This window comes from Microcaecilia unicolor, chromosome 6, assembly GCF_901765095.1.
Source record: "Microcaecilia unicolor chromosome 6, aMicUni1.1, whole genome shotgun sequence".
NCBI lineage: Eukaryota > Metazoa > Chordata > Amphibia > Gymnophiona > Siphonopidae > Microcaecilia > Microcaecilia unicolor.
Window position 1 is genome coordinate 208,108,565 of NC_044036.1, and position 15,862 is coordinate 208,124,426.

Consider the following 15,862-nt stretch of genomic DNA (forward strand, 5'->3'; position numbering starts at 1 on the left):
TTTACTTGGTTCTGTCCCTGCGTTCTCTGCCTAGTCAAGTGCTGTTTCTTAGTACTGTCTGTGTACTCTGTGCACTTCTGGTCTGTTTCTGCCTGTGTGCTTATTGCACTTCTAGTCTGCTCCAGTCCTGCTTGTTCAGTCCAGTCCTGGTTGGAGGGTTTGCCTGCTGCTGTCGTTCATGTACATGGTTAACGCGCATTAAAAATGCTAACGTGCCTATAATGCTGCTTAGTAAACAGGACAATAAGTCATGTTATAGGTGCATTAGTATTTTTAATGTGCGATAACTATGTACACGCATTAACCATGTATGCGCCTAGAATATCCTTACAGGCGCATACATAGTTAGCACGTGCTAACTGTAGGCATGTTAAAAATGCTAACGTACTTTAGTAAACAGGGTCCTTAGTGTCATTTAGGGGCCCTTTTACTAAGATGCGTGAGCGTCTACGCACACCCAACGTGAGCCAAAATAGAGTTACCGCATGGTTCTTGCGGTAATTTCATTTTTGGCGCATGTCTGAGAAATATGTCATGTGGCACTTGACGCGCATAGGTCATTACCACCTGGTTACTGCGTGAATCCTTACCACTAGGTCAATGGCTGGCAGTAAGGTCTCAAACTCCAAATGGACGCGCAGCAATTTTGATTTTGTCTCATGTCCATTTTCGGCAAAAATTTTAAAAAGCCCTTTTTTTTACAGGCACACTGAAAAATGGATCGGTGCGCGCCCCAATCCTGCACCTACACTACCACAAGCCATTTTTCAGTGCACCTTAGTAAAAGGACCCCTTAATAATTTAGAATGGCCTCTTTTGACCCTTGGTTTTGGGGACGTGTAATATTCTAAAATACTTGTGTAATTTAAATTTGTAGGTACTGCCTCTTTAAAATTGTGAGTTTTAAAATATATTTTTAGCTGTTTTCACAAAGGTTTTTAAAAACGTATAATTGTCCCCTTTGCCCTCTGCTATATGCTATGAGATAATGCCATTAGTTGATATTACATATATCTTTTTTGATAAGTGCCTATATGATTTTATTAAATTAGTAACAAAAATAAAAAAATAAAAAAAAACATTGGGTTTTGGCCACACTAAGGGTTTTTCCCTTTAAAAAGAAAAAGGTGATTTCTGTTGGCTACTAAAAGGTGGATAAAGGTGAGCCGGTTGATATTGTCTCTCTGGATTTTCAAAAGACATTTGACAAGTACCTCATGAATGACTCCTGAGGAAATTGGAGAGTCATGGGATAGGAGGTAGTGTCCTGTTACGGATTAAAAATTGGTTAAAAGATAGAAAACAGAGAGTAGGGTTCTCAATGGAGAAAGGTAGATAGTGGGGTTCCCCAGGGATCTGTGCTTTTTAACATATTTACAAATGATCTAGAGATGGGAGTAAATAGTGAGGTAATTAAATCTGCTGATGACACAAAGTTATTCAAAGTCGTTAAATCGCGGGAGGACTGTTAAAAATTACAAGAGGACCTTACAAGATTGGGAGACTGGGCGTCTAGATGGCAGATGACATTTAATGTGAGCAAGTGCAAAGTGATGCATGTAGGAAAGAGGAACCCGAATTATAGCTACGTGATGCAGGGTTCCACAACTGACCAGAAAAGGGATCTAGGTGTCATCGTTGATGATATTTTTGAAACTCTCTGCTCAGTGTGCGGCGGCAGCAGCTAAGAAGGCAAATAGAATGATAAGGAGTGGAAAACAAAAATGTGGATGTTATAATGCCTTTGTATTGCTCCAGGGTGTGACCGAACCTTGAATACTGTGTGCAATTCTGGTCATCACATTTCAAAAAAGATATAGTGGAATTAGAAAAGGTACAGAGAAGGGCGACGAAAATGATAAAGGGGATGGGATGACTTCCCTATGAGGACAGGCTGAAGCGGCTAGGGCTCTTCAGCTTGGGGAAAATATGGCTGAGGGGAGATATGATAGAGGTCTATAAAATAATGAGTTGAGTGGACCGTGTAGATATGAATCGCTTGTTTACTCATTCCAAAAATACTAGGACTAGGGGGCACGCAATGAAGCTACAAAGTAGTACATTTAAAACAAATCAGAGAAAGTATTTCTTCACTCATCATGTAATTGCACTCTGGAATTCATTGCCAGAGAATGTGGTAAAAGCAGTTAGGTTAGAGGGGTTTAAAAAAGGCTTGGATAGCTTCCTAAAAGAAAAGTCCACAAGCCATTATTAAGATGGACTTGGGGAAAATCCACTGCTTATTTGCAGGATAAGCAGCATAAGATATATTATACTCTTTTGAGATCTTGCCAGGCACTTGTAACCTGGATTGGTCACTGTTGGAAACAGGATGCTGGGCTTTATGGACCTTTGGTCTGTCCCAGTATGGCAACACTTATGTATTTATGTAGGGAGGGAGAGAGAGAGTGAGAGAAACTTATAAGGATAACCAGGGGCGTATCTGCGTGGGGCCACAGGGGCCTGGGCCCCCGCAGATTTCGCCCTGGCCCCCCTCCCCGCCGTCAACCCTCCCCCGCTGCTTACTTTTGCTGGCGCCGAGGTCCGACCCGCAATCTCCGTTTTTCGTCTTCCTCCGTGGCCATGCTTCCAGGAAGTAACGCTGCAGTGCTGATTCGTTGAATCCAGTTCGGCGTCTGACGTCAGACGTCGAACTGGATTCAACGAATCAGCACTGCAGCGTTACTTCCTGGAAGCATGGCCACGGAGGAAGACGAAAAACGGAGATTGCGGGTCGGACCTCGGCCCCAGCAAAAGTAAGCAGCGGGGGAGGGTTGACGGCGGGGAGGGGGTGGAGAGAGGCGGTGGCGGGGGGGGGGGGGGGGGGGGGAGGGAGGCAAAAATGTGCCCCCCCTCTCTGGCTGTGGCCCCCCCTACCGCCGGATTCCAGATACGCCCCTGAGGATAACTCAGCTGTGAGAGAAGTGTTTGTTAAGATGAACTGTTCTGCCTATTTCTTAGCTCCAGTCAGAGCAGGGGAGCTAACTTGCACGAAGAACTGTCTGCTGAGAAAACTGTTCTTTGTTCTAAACTGGAGATTAACATTAATCCACATATAAAATTACAAGCAGAGGAAGCTGGTGTGAATGGTTTTAAAGATGTTGTACCTATGTTTGACTTGTGTAACCACCAAGGGCTATCCATCACAGTGCTTAGGAAACATATATGTAAAGGGGTCAGATGGAAGACATGTTAAGAAGGGAGCTTGTGTTGGGTTACATTTGGAAATTTATATATGCATATTTACTGGGAGAATGAATGGGACATTTTGGTCTTTATTTGCTTTAAATTACTTCATTAATTATGTGTTTCTCTCCACATGTTCATAATTGATGCCTTTGATAACAGAGTCGAAGAGTAGCACTGGCTGCTGAAGCACCTCCTGGGTCAGTATGCTTATAATTGGTCCCATGATTAAGAAAACATTTTTGTGGTTTTAATGTTCAAAAGGACAATCCTGCCAAATGAATGATTGATTTCTTTGGGAAACCAAAGAAATGGATAAAGGGCATGCGCCAGATGTAAACTGCATCTACTTGGATTTCAGCAAAGCCTTTGATACAATTCCTCACAGAAGACTCTTGAATAAGCTGAGAAGGCCGAACTTAGGATCCAAAGTAGTGAACTGGATTGGAAACTGGTTGATTGACAGGCAACAGAGGGTGATGGTAAATGGAATTCGCTAGGAGGAAAGGAAGGTGAGGAGTAGAGTGCCTCAAGGGTTGGTACTGGGTCCAATTGTTATGACCCAGTAGTAGTGAGCCCCTGTGCCCCGACTGAACACGGCAGAGATGCAGTGACACCGCACTCGGTCAGGCAGCCAGACAACCCCTAGCTTCACCTGGGAAGCGACCACCGTTCACCGGGAGTTGAGCCCCCAGCTGCAGGTGGCCACCAGGACTTCTGGAACTGGCGGGGTTGAACAGCCACTGACCAGGCTGGCAGGAAACAGACACAGTCCAGAACTAGTACTCCAACAGGCAAAGAATAGTCAAAATCAGTCCAGGGTCAAGGCAGGCAGCAAACAAGCATAATCCGAGAAAACAAGCCCAGGTCTGGTACACAGGAAACCAGGAAACAGAAGTAGTCGGCGAATAGCACTCCGACAGCAACTCCTCAGAACAATTGAGGCTGAAGCAACAAAGGACTGGAGGCAGGGCTTTAAATAGAGCAGAAATCAATCCTAAACATGTGCAGCTGAAACAAGATGGCTGCCCCCATCAGTAGAGATGCCTACGTCCAAATATGGGCTTGCTTCCTGACCTCGTTACTCCAAGATGGCTTCCCGGGGCCTGATCTATCCAAGATGGCTGCGGCCGTTGATCCAACCCAGATGACAGCTGCCAGAAATAGGAAACAGAAACAGATCCTCCTTCCTTCCTGAAGCTAAACCAACACCAAGATGGCCGGCTATCTTCGCCGGGCCACGACTCGCTGGCGAATCGGTCGTGCAGGCCTAGCACCAGGTGAGGAACATAACACCAATTCTGTTTAATATATTTGTGAGAGACATTGGTGAAAGGTTAGAAGGAAAAGTTTGCCTTTTTGTGAGTGACATAAAGATAGCCAATAGAGTGGATACCCCTGAAGGAGAAGAAACCATGAGAAGATATCTCTAAAAATTAGAAGAACAGTCAAAGGTCTGGCAGTTAAAATTTAATGCGAATACGTGCAGAGTGATGCACTTGCGGTGGCTACGGCCAGAAGGATGCTAGGCTGCATAGAGATACAACCAGCAGAAGAAAGGAGGTGTTGATGCATCTGTACAAGTTGTTGGTGAGGCCCCACTTGGAATATTGTGTTCAGTTTTGGAGGCCTAAGGAAGTAAAAAGTCATGAAGCAGTTCAGAGAAAAGCAACAAAAACAGTATGGGGTCTGTACCACAAGACGTATGAGAAGAGACTTGATGACATGAATTTGTACATCTTGGAGGAGAGAAGAGACAGGGTGATATGATACAAACATTCAAATAATTGAAAGATATAAATATACAAACCAACCTTTTCCAGAGGACATGAATTTAGATTGCAGGGGGGCTGAACACTATGAAGTACTTTTTCATGGAGAGGGTGGTAGATGCGGGAGGTGGTGGACGTGAAAACAGTAACAGAATTCAAAAATTTGTGGGATAAACACAAAAGAATCCTGTATGGAAGGCATGGAACCAAACAAGTTTAGCAGTGACTAGATGGCATCACCCATAATTGAGAAGCAAAGCCAGTGCTGGGCAGACTTCTACAGTCTGTGCCCTGATCATAGCTGGACAGATTCAGCTTCAGTAGTTGAAGAACAAGGCCAGTGCTGGGCAGACTTCTACAGTCTGTGCCCTGATCATAGCTGGACAGATTCAGCTTCAGTAGTTGAAGAACAAGGCCAGTGCTGGGCAGATGTCTATGGTCTGTGCCCTGATTGTGGATGGAAAGGTTTGGATGAGCTGGAGTAGGCTTCAATGACAGATTCAGTAGTTGGAGAATAAGGCTAATGCTGGGCATACTTGTATGGTCTGTGCCCTGAAAATGACAAGGACAAATCAAGATAAAGTATGCATATGTATTATCATAACATACTTTATGGTATCAGTTTATCTAGATCATCTGTACAGGTCTTTATCTGGATGTACCATACAGGTCTTTATCTGCCATCATCTACTATGTTACTATGTTATCCTTTGAATATTTTGGGCAGTGGCTCCAGCTGAAAAATGGTGGCTGCAATCTACAGCAGTAGTCTCATGGTACTATCACCACTAAGGATCAACCTTCCACTGACCTTATATGGAAGGCTGACCCCTAAAGGCAGTACTGTGAGACTACTGCTAGATGCCACAGCTGATATTTTTCAACCAGATCCAGCAGAAGCAGGAATGATTAGGGATCACTGCTGCCTGACTATCCACTAGACCACCAGATATATGAAGATAGGCCCGGGGGGGGGGGGGGGCCTACTTGGGTATGGTAGAGAGCTTCCTCTTGGTTGAGTGTTCCAGGAGAGGGTCAGACTCCTGTAGGGGAGTTGGGAGTGGGATGAGAAGGAGCATCAATCTTGTTAGATGGAGGAATAGGACATCAGAGAAAAACTCTGGCCACTATCCAGATGTGGGTACCAGTCAATATTCAATGCTGGCACTTGCATAGGTAAGTGACCACAGATGGGATCACACAAAAAGCTGTTCTATCTTGTTGCAGCACCCACATAACTTCTGGTTCCTCCCCTGACCACCCCTCCCACTGCCTGGTTTTGACATACCTGGTTGATGCTGATATTCAATGGCACTGCCTGGTTAAGTGCCACTTATATCAGCAGCCAGCTCATTCAGTGAAAGCCTTTTGAATATCGGGTGCAATGTCTCTATTATGTGCCTATGTTCTGTTAAGTAATTGTTTTATTTTGCCTTTTTCTAAAAATCATCTTCTAAAATCATACTTGGCTCTAGTTTAATGAGGTTACAGAGTTTACAATGCTGCTAAGAAAACTCCAAGCCACCACGAGATTTTCAGGAACTGTTCCAGCTTTCATTAACACTTGTCACTGTATGCTTTCTAGAAAAGTCAGAAAACGTCAACCTTGGCTACATCTTATGACATGGAAGCCTGGAGTAAAAAAATGTCACTGCACACATCAAAGACATTCATCTTTTTCTGATGATTTCCCATATTTTCATGAGACTTCAAATACTTGGATGATGGGCAAGGTATTGTAACAATGCTCAAGATACGATATTGGAAAGATAGAAATCACACAAAAAAATAATTGAAGGTTAACGTACAAACACAATTCACAAAGGGCTCTATTTACTAACAGCATTATCTTGCACATTAGTAAACAAGAGCCAAAATGCATTAATATTGAAGAATCTCCAATTTAAGAAAAAAAGAGAATCATTAGCATTTGTGACAGATAGCAACTGTAACAGGTGATGACAAATAAAAAGCGATGAATAAAATAACCCCAAGATAGCACATTTAACAGCTAGCTGAGGGGAATGATCTCTACAATGCTTTAACATTAAAAGAGAAACACAGAATTATGACACTTTACACTGTTTTCCCCTTTCTTATAAGTTCTCTGTTCATGTTAGCAATGCAAAGTGTTTTCCCGTACTGCTATTCCTGAAGTGCTAATAGATTATGCAGCACTTCACAGTTACACATCTGAGATCATCTCTGATTGTGGAACTGCCAGAAGACCTCTAAAAGCAATCACAAAGGGAAAACATCCATTCCAGGTGTTGACCTCTAGCTGCATAAGAATGGAAAGACACAAACATATCTCTAAGGTCTTGGGGCACGGACAGTGTTTTATACACTGTTCGATGGTCAAGATCACCATGTTATTATTATTTTTTTTCCATAGTTTTCCCTATGAGCTCCCTTTGACTGAGAAAACTGGTGCACTGTTATGGCATTTTTCAAACTACTTCCACAGTTGCAACATCTGTAAGTATTTTTCACTCATAGATTTACACCAATTTTCAAAACAAAAGTATTTGTGTAGCTTCACTTTGACAGTTGTCAAAGGAAAAAAATACCTGTGCACATTTGCATCTCCTTTTTCAATACTATTTCCAACCCCAACCCACAAACTTTAGAAAACATAAAAATACATGTATTATTTCAGTCCCCATCATAAAAGCTGAGCAGTCTCTACATGGTCATCTGACAATCTGCTATAAGGTAATACATGCATACTAACCGAGGTTCTGAGGTGTAATGAACTGTGTTTTACTTTGCAGTTGAGGTTGCAGGGTTCCTGGTTCACTTTGTTTGCCTCCTGGATGAAACAGAAGATACAGCCAGCCATTTCAAGGAGAACTACTTGTGCAAGGGATTCAAAATTATTCAGGGGGAACTAGAAGCTGAAAATCAGCACTCTCAAAGTAAGGTGGTCAAGATGGCTCTATGTTCACTATGATGGTTAAATATCAGTTTTTATTTTTTGTTAGCCTAGGCTCAGGAATCTCTTCCTAAGAGCATCTTGGTATTGTATTCTTTTCCCTAAAGTAGTAAGAAATGGAATTACACATCATGGAGTAGTTTAGAAATTAATCGCAAGCCCCACAGAGGCACATTTTAGTGATGCAGAAACACTAAATCAAATCTGAGCCAGTCTAACAACACACAAGAGCAATAAGAGTCCCACTGTTATGGCATTAGAAAAAGCAAAATATATGAATTTGCCAAAATTTGGATGATGTCCTCTAAGGTTCCACTGGTCAGATGACTTGCACGTCAAAATCTTTTACAGAAATCAGAGGGTATCAAAAGTAAAGTGATGGACATCCAACAGGTCCATCATAATTTTTAATGACGAAACCTTTATTCCGCATCTTGAGCAAAATGTTCTTTTAAAAATAAGGACTTGTGCTGTCAACTGTCATGCCACCATGAGCCTGTAGCCTGGTTTATTTTATCCCAAGTCAATCAAACAAAATACAAAAGGTAGAGAACACTGCCACGCTGTTCCCAAAAAATATACCCAATACATTTGTACTCTTGCAAGGACACTTTACTCCATAGTGACAGAGTCAGACTGGCAAAGCTTTAACCCTCTTTAAAAATGTCCCCAGTGAACATGGAGTTATCTGTTCCCCTTATATAGGATGCAAGCAAGAAAAAATTAAGAGGTCACAATAATTAGAATGTCGCCAATTAAGATACCAACTGCACAATAGTAAAGAGGGTTATTCTTCAATGCTAGCCATGCAGCTACTAGTTGATCCCAGTTTATGCCATTGTTGTGATTTTCAATTGGTCTACTCTCAAGGCATTCTAGGATCTCTATTTGTTTCTGGTTATAAATAAAGACTATAGGCTCTCATGTACCATGCGCTAGTTGCATAAACTAACATACAGTGAGCGCTGTGCAGTAAATGCAGGGTACATGTCAAGTATATGACCTGCATTTACTGTATGGTAGCAATTCTAGAAATTGGCGCAAAGATGTAGGTTCCTTAATGGGGTGTGTTTAGCACCAATTCTGTAACAGCTTCAGGGTGCAAAGGAGGGGTCCTTTTATCAAACTGGGGTAAAAAGGGCCCTGTGGTAGTGGCAGGGGCTGTTTTTCCCGTGTGCCAGGGCCCTTTTTACCACAGAAGGTAAAAAGCCCCTAAAACTTAAATGGCCATGTGGTAACGTTACTCTTACTCCATAGCCATGCGGCAGGGAGCACTTACCGCCACCCATTGATGTGGCGGTAAGGGCTTCCGAGGTAACTAAGAAGCACGTGGCACTGCCCAATTACTGCTGGGATAGCGCCGCAGTAAAAATAAAAAATATTTTCCAGGGTACCAGAAATGGTGAGTCAGAAATACTGCTGGTGGCCACATTGTAAAAGGGCCCCTGAATGCGTTGTAAAATGCTAGCATGCCTACTTACAAGTCAGTGGCTGATATTAGTTGGTGTGCTTAAGTGTGCCACGCAATGCACCACCAATAGTATAAGCTGTGTGCATCAAATGGTGACATGCCCATGGCCCACCCATGTATATAAACCTTGCACTTATGTGTTAAGTGACAAAGGTGTGTACGTTATACAATAGCATCTAGAACTTATGAACAAAAATGCCAATTACTAATGCCTCTGACGCAAAGTGCTATTATTCTATAACATATGGGTGTACTTGGTTCCTAATATTAGGTGCCAAGTTACAGAATGAGGTAGTTACCACATGGCACTGCATTATAGGTAGTGCATCACAGGTGGTCGTGTTATTTGCAACTGCAACATAAGTGCATAAAAGCACTGCAAAGGGAGGTGCATTGCCACTGCAACAACCCCCGCCCACATCTCATCACCCCTCCCCCAACATCCAATCTCCCTTCCCCACAAACAAGATGTCTGATCACCACTTGGCTGATGTCCCCACCACCCCTCAAATGTCCAACCTTCTCCTCCAACTGTGAAAGCCCTGCCCCCCATGTAAAAATCACAACCCCTCAGGGTGGCACCTTCTCCAACCATGGAGCTCCCCTGGATCTATCTGACAGTCTGCATAAATAGTAGAGTGGTCCCAGGCAGCAGTGGCTCCCCTCTATTCCTGCCTGGGCTTTGGCCAGGATTCAAAATGGCCACTCTTTGTGGTAGTCTTGCGTTACTACCACTAGAAGACATCCTTGTAGTACCATGAGTCTATTGCTAGGGGTTGCGGTTGCTGCTAGGGATCATGGTTGCCATTTTGAATCCCAAAAGAGGCCCAGGCAGCAGCAGAGAGGAACCACTTTTGCTTGGGATCACTCTACTTACTCCTGCATACCCCTGGGTAGGTCCTGGGGGAGGGTCAGGATGTAGGGGGAAGGGTACGACTCGGGGGCCCATGGTTTTCACCTTGGGGACTGGGGCTTTTGCATTCAGAGAGAAAGATCTGGACATGTGTGTGTGGGGGGGGGGGGGGGGGGGGAGGGAAGTATGAGCCAGGAGGGGATTGAACACTGGTGGATGTATCAGGAGTGAAAAATTACACATTGGGGGGGGGGGGGGGGTATGCCACCACACCTGCAGTGAAAGCAGCTGCGCTATCAGATTGCTGATAGTGGGCTGCACTTACTGCCACCTCTTGAGGTGGTGTAAGTGCAGTCATGCTATCAACAGTTGTGACAGCTTGCATGTGGTACTTCACAGCATGCCAGCTGTCAATGAAGTCCATGCCTCTGCTCCGCACCTGCCATTTTGAATCCTGAAGGAGGCCCAGGCAGAAGCAGAGGGAAACTGCAGCTTAATAAAAAGGACTCTACATGTTTAATAATGTCTTGAGAAGACAGTCAAAAACCATGTCAGAGTCAGCTGGGAGGTATGTCTACACAGTGGCTTTAAGACAGTGAAGCCATGCTCTTCAAAGTAATTCTGGATCAATATGTGTTACAGCCGTTGATCTCTTCTATAACTTACTCCAGACAAGGTACCCCAGAGTAATAGTTGGAAAAGCTCAGGCTCATTTGAAAGCTTAAAGTGAAATACAATTTTCCACAAACAGGAAGCAGCTAAATCATAATCACCACCTTGAGCATCTCAATAGACATACAAAAAACCCCCTGGCAAAGTCAATATTTCCCACATTGCATGACATTTTTTGCCTGAAACACATACTTTCCAATAGCACTCTCAATGGGACCAAAAAATGAAATGAAACAATTTTGGCGGCACACTGCTAGTATTTTGCTTCAGTCTTTTGTGTGGGGAAATCTTGCCTGACCAATTTACTTCAATTCTTTGAAGGAGTAAACAAACATGTGGACAAAGGGGAGCCGGTTGATATTGTGTATCTGGATTTTCAAAAGGCGTTTGACAAGGTACCTCATGAAAGACTACAGAGGAAATTGGAGGGTCATGGGATAGGAGGAAATGTCCTATTGTGGATTAAAAACTGGTTGAAGGATAGGAAACAGAGTGGGGTTAAATGGGCAGTATTCACAATGGAGAAAGGTAGTTAGTGGGGTTCTCAGGGGTCTGTGCTAGGACCGCTGCTTTTTAATATATTTATAAATGATTTAGAGATGGGAGTAACTAGCGAGGTAATTAAATTTGCTGATGACACAAAGTTATTCAAAGTTGTTAACTCGCGACAGGATTGTGAAAAATTACAGAAGGACCATACGAGACTGGGAGACTGGGCAGCTAAATGGCAGATGACATCTAATTTGAGCAAGTGCAAGGTGATGCATGTGGGAAAAAAGAACCCGAATTATAGCTACGTCATGCAAGGTTCCACATTAGGAGTTACGGACCAAGAAAGGGATCTGGGTGTCGTCATCGATAATACACTGAAACCTTCTGCTCAGTGTGCTGCTGCGGCTAGGAAAGCGAATAGAATGTTGGGTATTATTAGGAAAGGTATGGAAAACAGGTGTGAGGATGTTATAATGCCATTGTATCGCTCCATGGTGCGACCGCACCTTGAGTATTGTGTTCAATTCTGGTCTCCGCATCTGAAGAAAGATATAGTAGAATTGGAAAAGGTGCAGCGAAGGGCAACTAAAATGATAGCTGGGATGGAACGACTTCCCTATGAAGAAAGACTAAGGAGGCAAGGGCTTTTCAGCTTGGAGAAGAGACGGCTGAGGGGAGACATGATAGAGGTATATAAAATAATGAGTGGAGTGGAACAGGTGGATGTGAAGCGTCTGTTCACGCTTTCCAAAAATACTAGGACTAGGGGGCATGTGATGAAACTACAGTGTAGTAAATTTAAAACAAATCGGAGAAAAGTTTTCTTCACCCAACGCATAATTAAACTCTGGAATTCGTTGCCAGAGAACGTGGTGAAGGCAGTTAGCTTGGCAGAGTTTAAAAAGGGGTTAGACGGTTTCCTAAAGGACAAATCCATAAACTACTACTAAATGGACTTGGGAAAAATCCACAATTCCAGGAATAACATGTATAGAATATTTGTACGTTTGGGAAGCTTGTCAGATGCCCTTGGCCTGGATTGGCCGCTGTCATGGACAGGATGCTGGGCTTGATGGACCCTTGGTCTTTTCCCAGTGTGGCATTACTTATGTACTTATGTAGTTACAATGCAATGCGTTCAACTCTTCCTGTTTCAGTCTGTTTTGCTTTTTGATGCTGTCTTTTGATATATCCATATACCCTAGTGGCCTACTTTGGTATTGGATTGTTTACACAAGTAAAAAGGTTGACGAGAACGTCTCACAATAAGCATCTGTATCAGCTGGGTATCAACTGATTCTTGATTTTATGCTACTCAGTTGAAGGGAGAAGAGCAACATGTGTTCCAAGTCTTAAATGTAACCATGATCCAGATGCAGGGCTTAAAATATGGTCTGTGATTACTGGCTTGTTTTAGGTTTTCTTTTGATACAGTTTTGCTGTTTTCTCTTCTTATTTTTTTTTTAAATTTTGGTATTCCCACCTTTACAAAAACAAAAGCCTTAAAAAATTGTTTAGATGAGCTGGTTGTCTTTTAAAGCAGCTGGCCTCAATGCAATCTGGTCAAAACTGTCAATCAGTTGTGTTTCAGTGGGAAAGCGGAGTTTAACCTGTAGACTATGCTGCTATTCAATGCTCAAGTGTAGTCTGTCATTCTGTGAGCACAGACCACACAAGGGTAAGTTTTCAGGCCTTTGTTTTTTTTGACAGCTGCAGTATGTTTTTGTGTTTTGTGCAGCTGATGTAAAACAACTTCTCTATGAAAAAGGATAGATTGGAGGGTGCAGGGGGAGCGTAAGGGGAGGGGACAGATCTGTTATTCTATCCTTGGACAGTGGGGGAGTGATGTTGAAGGGGAGAACAGCACCGCCACAACTCCTGCTTTGGCTCTTTTCAGCTGATACAGTTTCTTTTATTGTTTCAGTTTTATTACTGACTGGAGTTGTGTTGACTGCAGTGTTCTGAGGCATGCAAGAGTGGCTCTGTTTTGTCAAGTCATTTTACTCTTTTGGTCAAAGAGCAGGTGGTGTTGCTTTGTTTTTTTAAAACACTTTTAGGGGCACTAACTAAAATGTGGTGGGTTTTGGAGTTACCGCATGTTTAACACAAAAAGTAATGTGCGGCAACTCACTGCAAAACTTTGTGATAAATGCAGGGGACAGGTCAGCATCTGCCCTGTGATTTCTGCACAGGCAGACACTTACCACCACCCATATTAGCAGATACCCCTCGATCCACATTTTCCCTTATATGGAAAGCTGACCCCCCCTAATCATATTACTGAGAGACTACCACCAGGGGTCATCAGTGCCATTTTGGATTCTAGCGCCTTCCCAGCAGCAAGGGGGATCGCTGCTGCCTGGGGAACCACCTGATGCTAGGGTTCACTTTCGGAGTCAGCACTCCAGAAAAAGATCTATGTGTCACTGTAGACAATATGCTGAACTCTCCTGTTCAGTGTGCGGCGGCAGCCAAAAAAAGCAAACAGGATGCTAGAGGGATGCAAAATAAGGCCAAGAATATTATAATGCATCTGTATTGCTCCAAAGCGCGACTTCACCTTGGGTACTGCATTCAATTCTGGTCACTGTATCTCAAAAGAGATATAGCAGAATTAGAAAAGGCTCAAAGAAGAGTGACCAAAATGATAAAGGGGATGGAACTCCTCCCGTATGAGGAAAGGCTAAAGGTTAAGGCTCTGCAGCTTGGAAAAGAAATGACTAAGGAGAGATATGATTGTGGTCCATAAAATCCTGAGAACGGGAAGAAGTGAATAGATTTTTACTCTTTCAAAAAGTACAAAGACCAGTGGATACTCAATGAAATTACATGGAAACACTTTTAAAACAAATAGGTGGAAATATTTTTTCACTGAAAGAATATTTAAGCTCTGGAACTTGCTGCCGGAGGATGTGGTAACAGCGGTTAGCGTACTGGGTTTAAAAAAAGGTTTGGACAGTTCCTGGAGGAAAGGTCCATAGTCTGTTATTGAGACGGACATGGGGGAAGCCACTGCTTGCCCTGGGATTGGTAGCATGGAATGTTGCTATTAACTGGGTTTCTGCTGGGTACTTGTGACCTGTATTGGCCACTGTTGGAGACAGGATACTGGGTTAAGATGGACCATTGGTCTGACCCAGTATGGCTATTCTTATGTTATTATGTTCCCTGTATCAGGAAAATACTGTTTTGCACCTGTTCTCTCTCTGCTGAACCTCAGGAGGCAGATCCTTGGTCTCTGATATTTGTTGTTTCACTGCTTTAGCTCTGCACGCAGGCTTATCAGGTTGCTCTGCACTGTGGTAAGTTTGACTGAGTCCACTTCCAACTTGCTGTCCAGTGTCTGTTTTAAAGCTCCTGTAAACTCCACCATCATCTCTTTGAACATAGTAACATAGTAGATGACGGCAGAAAAAGACCTGCACGGTCCATCCAGTCTGCCCAACAAGATAACTCATATTTGCTGCTTTTTGTGTATACCCTACTTTGATTTGTACCTGTGCTCTTCAGGGCACAGACCGTATAAGTCTGCCCCGCACTATCCCCGCCTCCCAACCACCGGCTCTGGCACAGGCACAGGCACAGACCGTATAAGTCTGCCCAGCACTATCCTCACCTCCCCACCACCAGCCCTGCCTCCCAACCACCGGCTCTGGCACAGACCGTACAAGTCTGTCCAGCACTATCCCCGCCTCCCAACCACCAGCCCCGCCTCCCGATCTTGACTAAGCTCCTGAGGATCCATTCCTTCGGCACAGGATTCCTTTATGCTTATCCCACGCATGTTTGAATTCCGTTACCGTTTTCATTTCCACCACCTCCCGCGGGAGGGCATTCCAAGCATCCACTACTCTCTCCGTGAAAAAATACTTCCTGACATTTTTCTTGAGTCTGCCCCCCTTCAATCTCATTTCATGTCCTCTCGTTCTACCACCTTCCCATCTCCGGAAAAGGTTCGTTTGCGGATTAATACCTTTCAAATATTTGAACGTCTGTATCATATCACCCCTGTTTCTCCTTTCCTCTAGAGTATACATGTTTAGTTCAGCAAGTCTCTTCTCATACGTCTTGTAACGCAAATCCCATACCATTCTCGTAGCTTTTCTTTGCACCGCTTCAATTCTTTTTACATCCTTAACAAGATACGGCCTCCAAAACTGAACACAATACTCCAGGTGGGGCCTCACCAACGACTTATACAGGGGCATCAACACCCCCCTTTCTTCTGCTGGTCACACCTCTCTTTATACAGCCTAACAACCTTCTAGCTACTGCCACCGCCTTGTCACACTGTTTCGTCGCCTTCAAATCCTCAGATACTATCACCCCAAGATCCCTCTCTCCGCCCGTACCTATCAGACTCTCCCCGCCTAACACATACGTCTCCCGTGGATTTCTACTTCCTAAGTGCATCACTTTGCATTTCTTCGCATTGAATTTTAATTGCCAAACCTTAGACCATTCTTCTAGATTCCGTAGGT

At 43.7% G+C, this 15,862-nt stretch overlaps 1 protein-coding gene across 4 annotated transcripts in view; it reads right to left on the minus strand.

Annotated features, from left to right (window-relative positions):
- PBX1 (PBX homeobox 1) overlaps positions 1-15,862 on the minus strand; it is a 779,157-nt gene that overhangs the window by 62,997 nt on the left and 700,298 nt on the right. For 3 of the 4 annotated variants that reach the window (XM_030205927.1, XM_030205925.1, XM_030205928.1), the window contains exon 7: positions 7,693-7,770. The exons of the other annotated variant lie outside the window; for it this stretch is intronic. In XM_030205927.1, the coding sequence (XP_030061787.1) occupies positions 7,693-7,770 (78 nt within the window). The remainder of the gene's footprint in view (positions 1-7,692; positions 7,771-15,862) is intronic. 4 annotated transcript variants of the gene reach the window in all.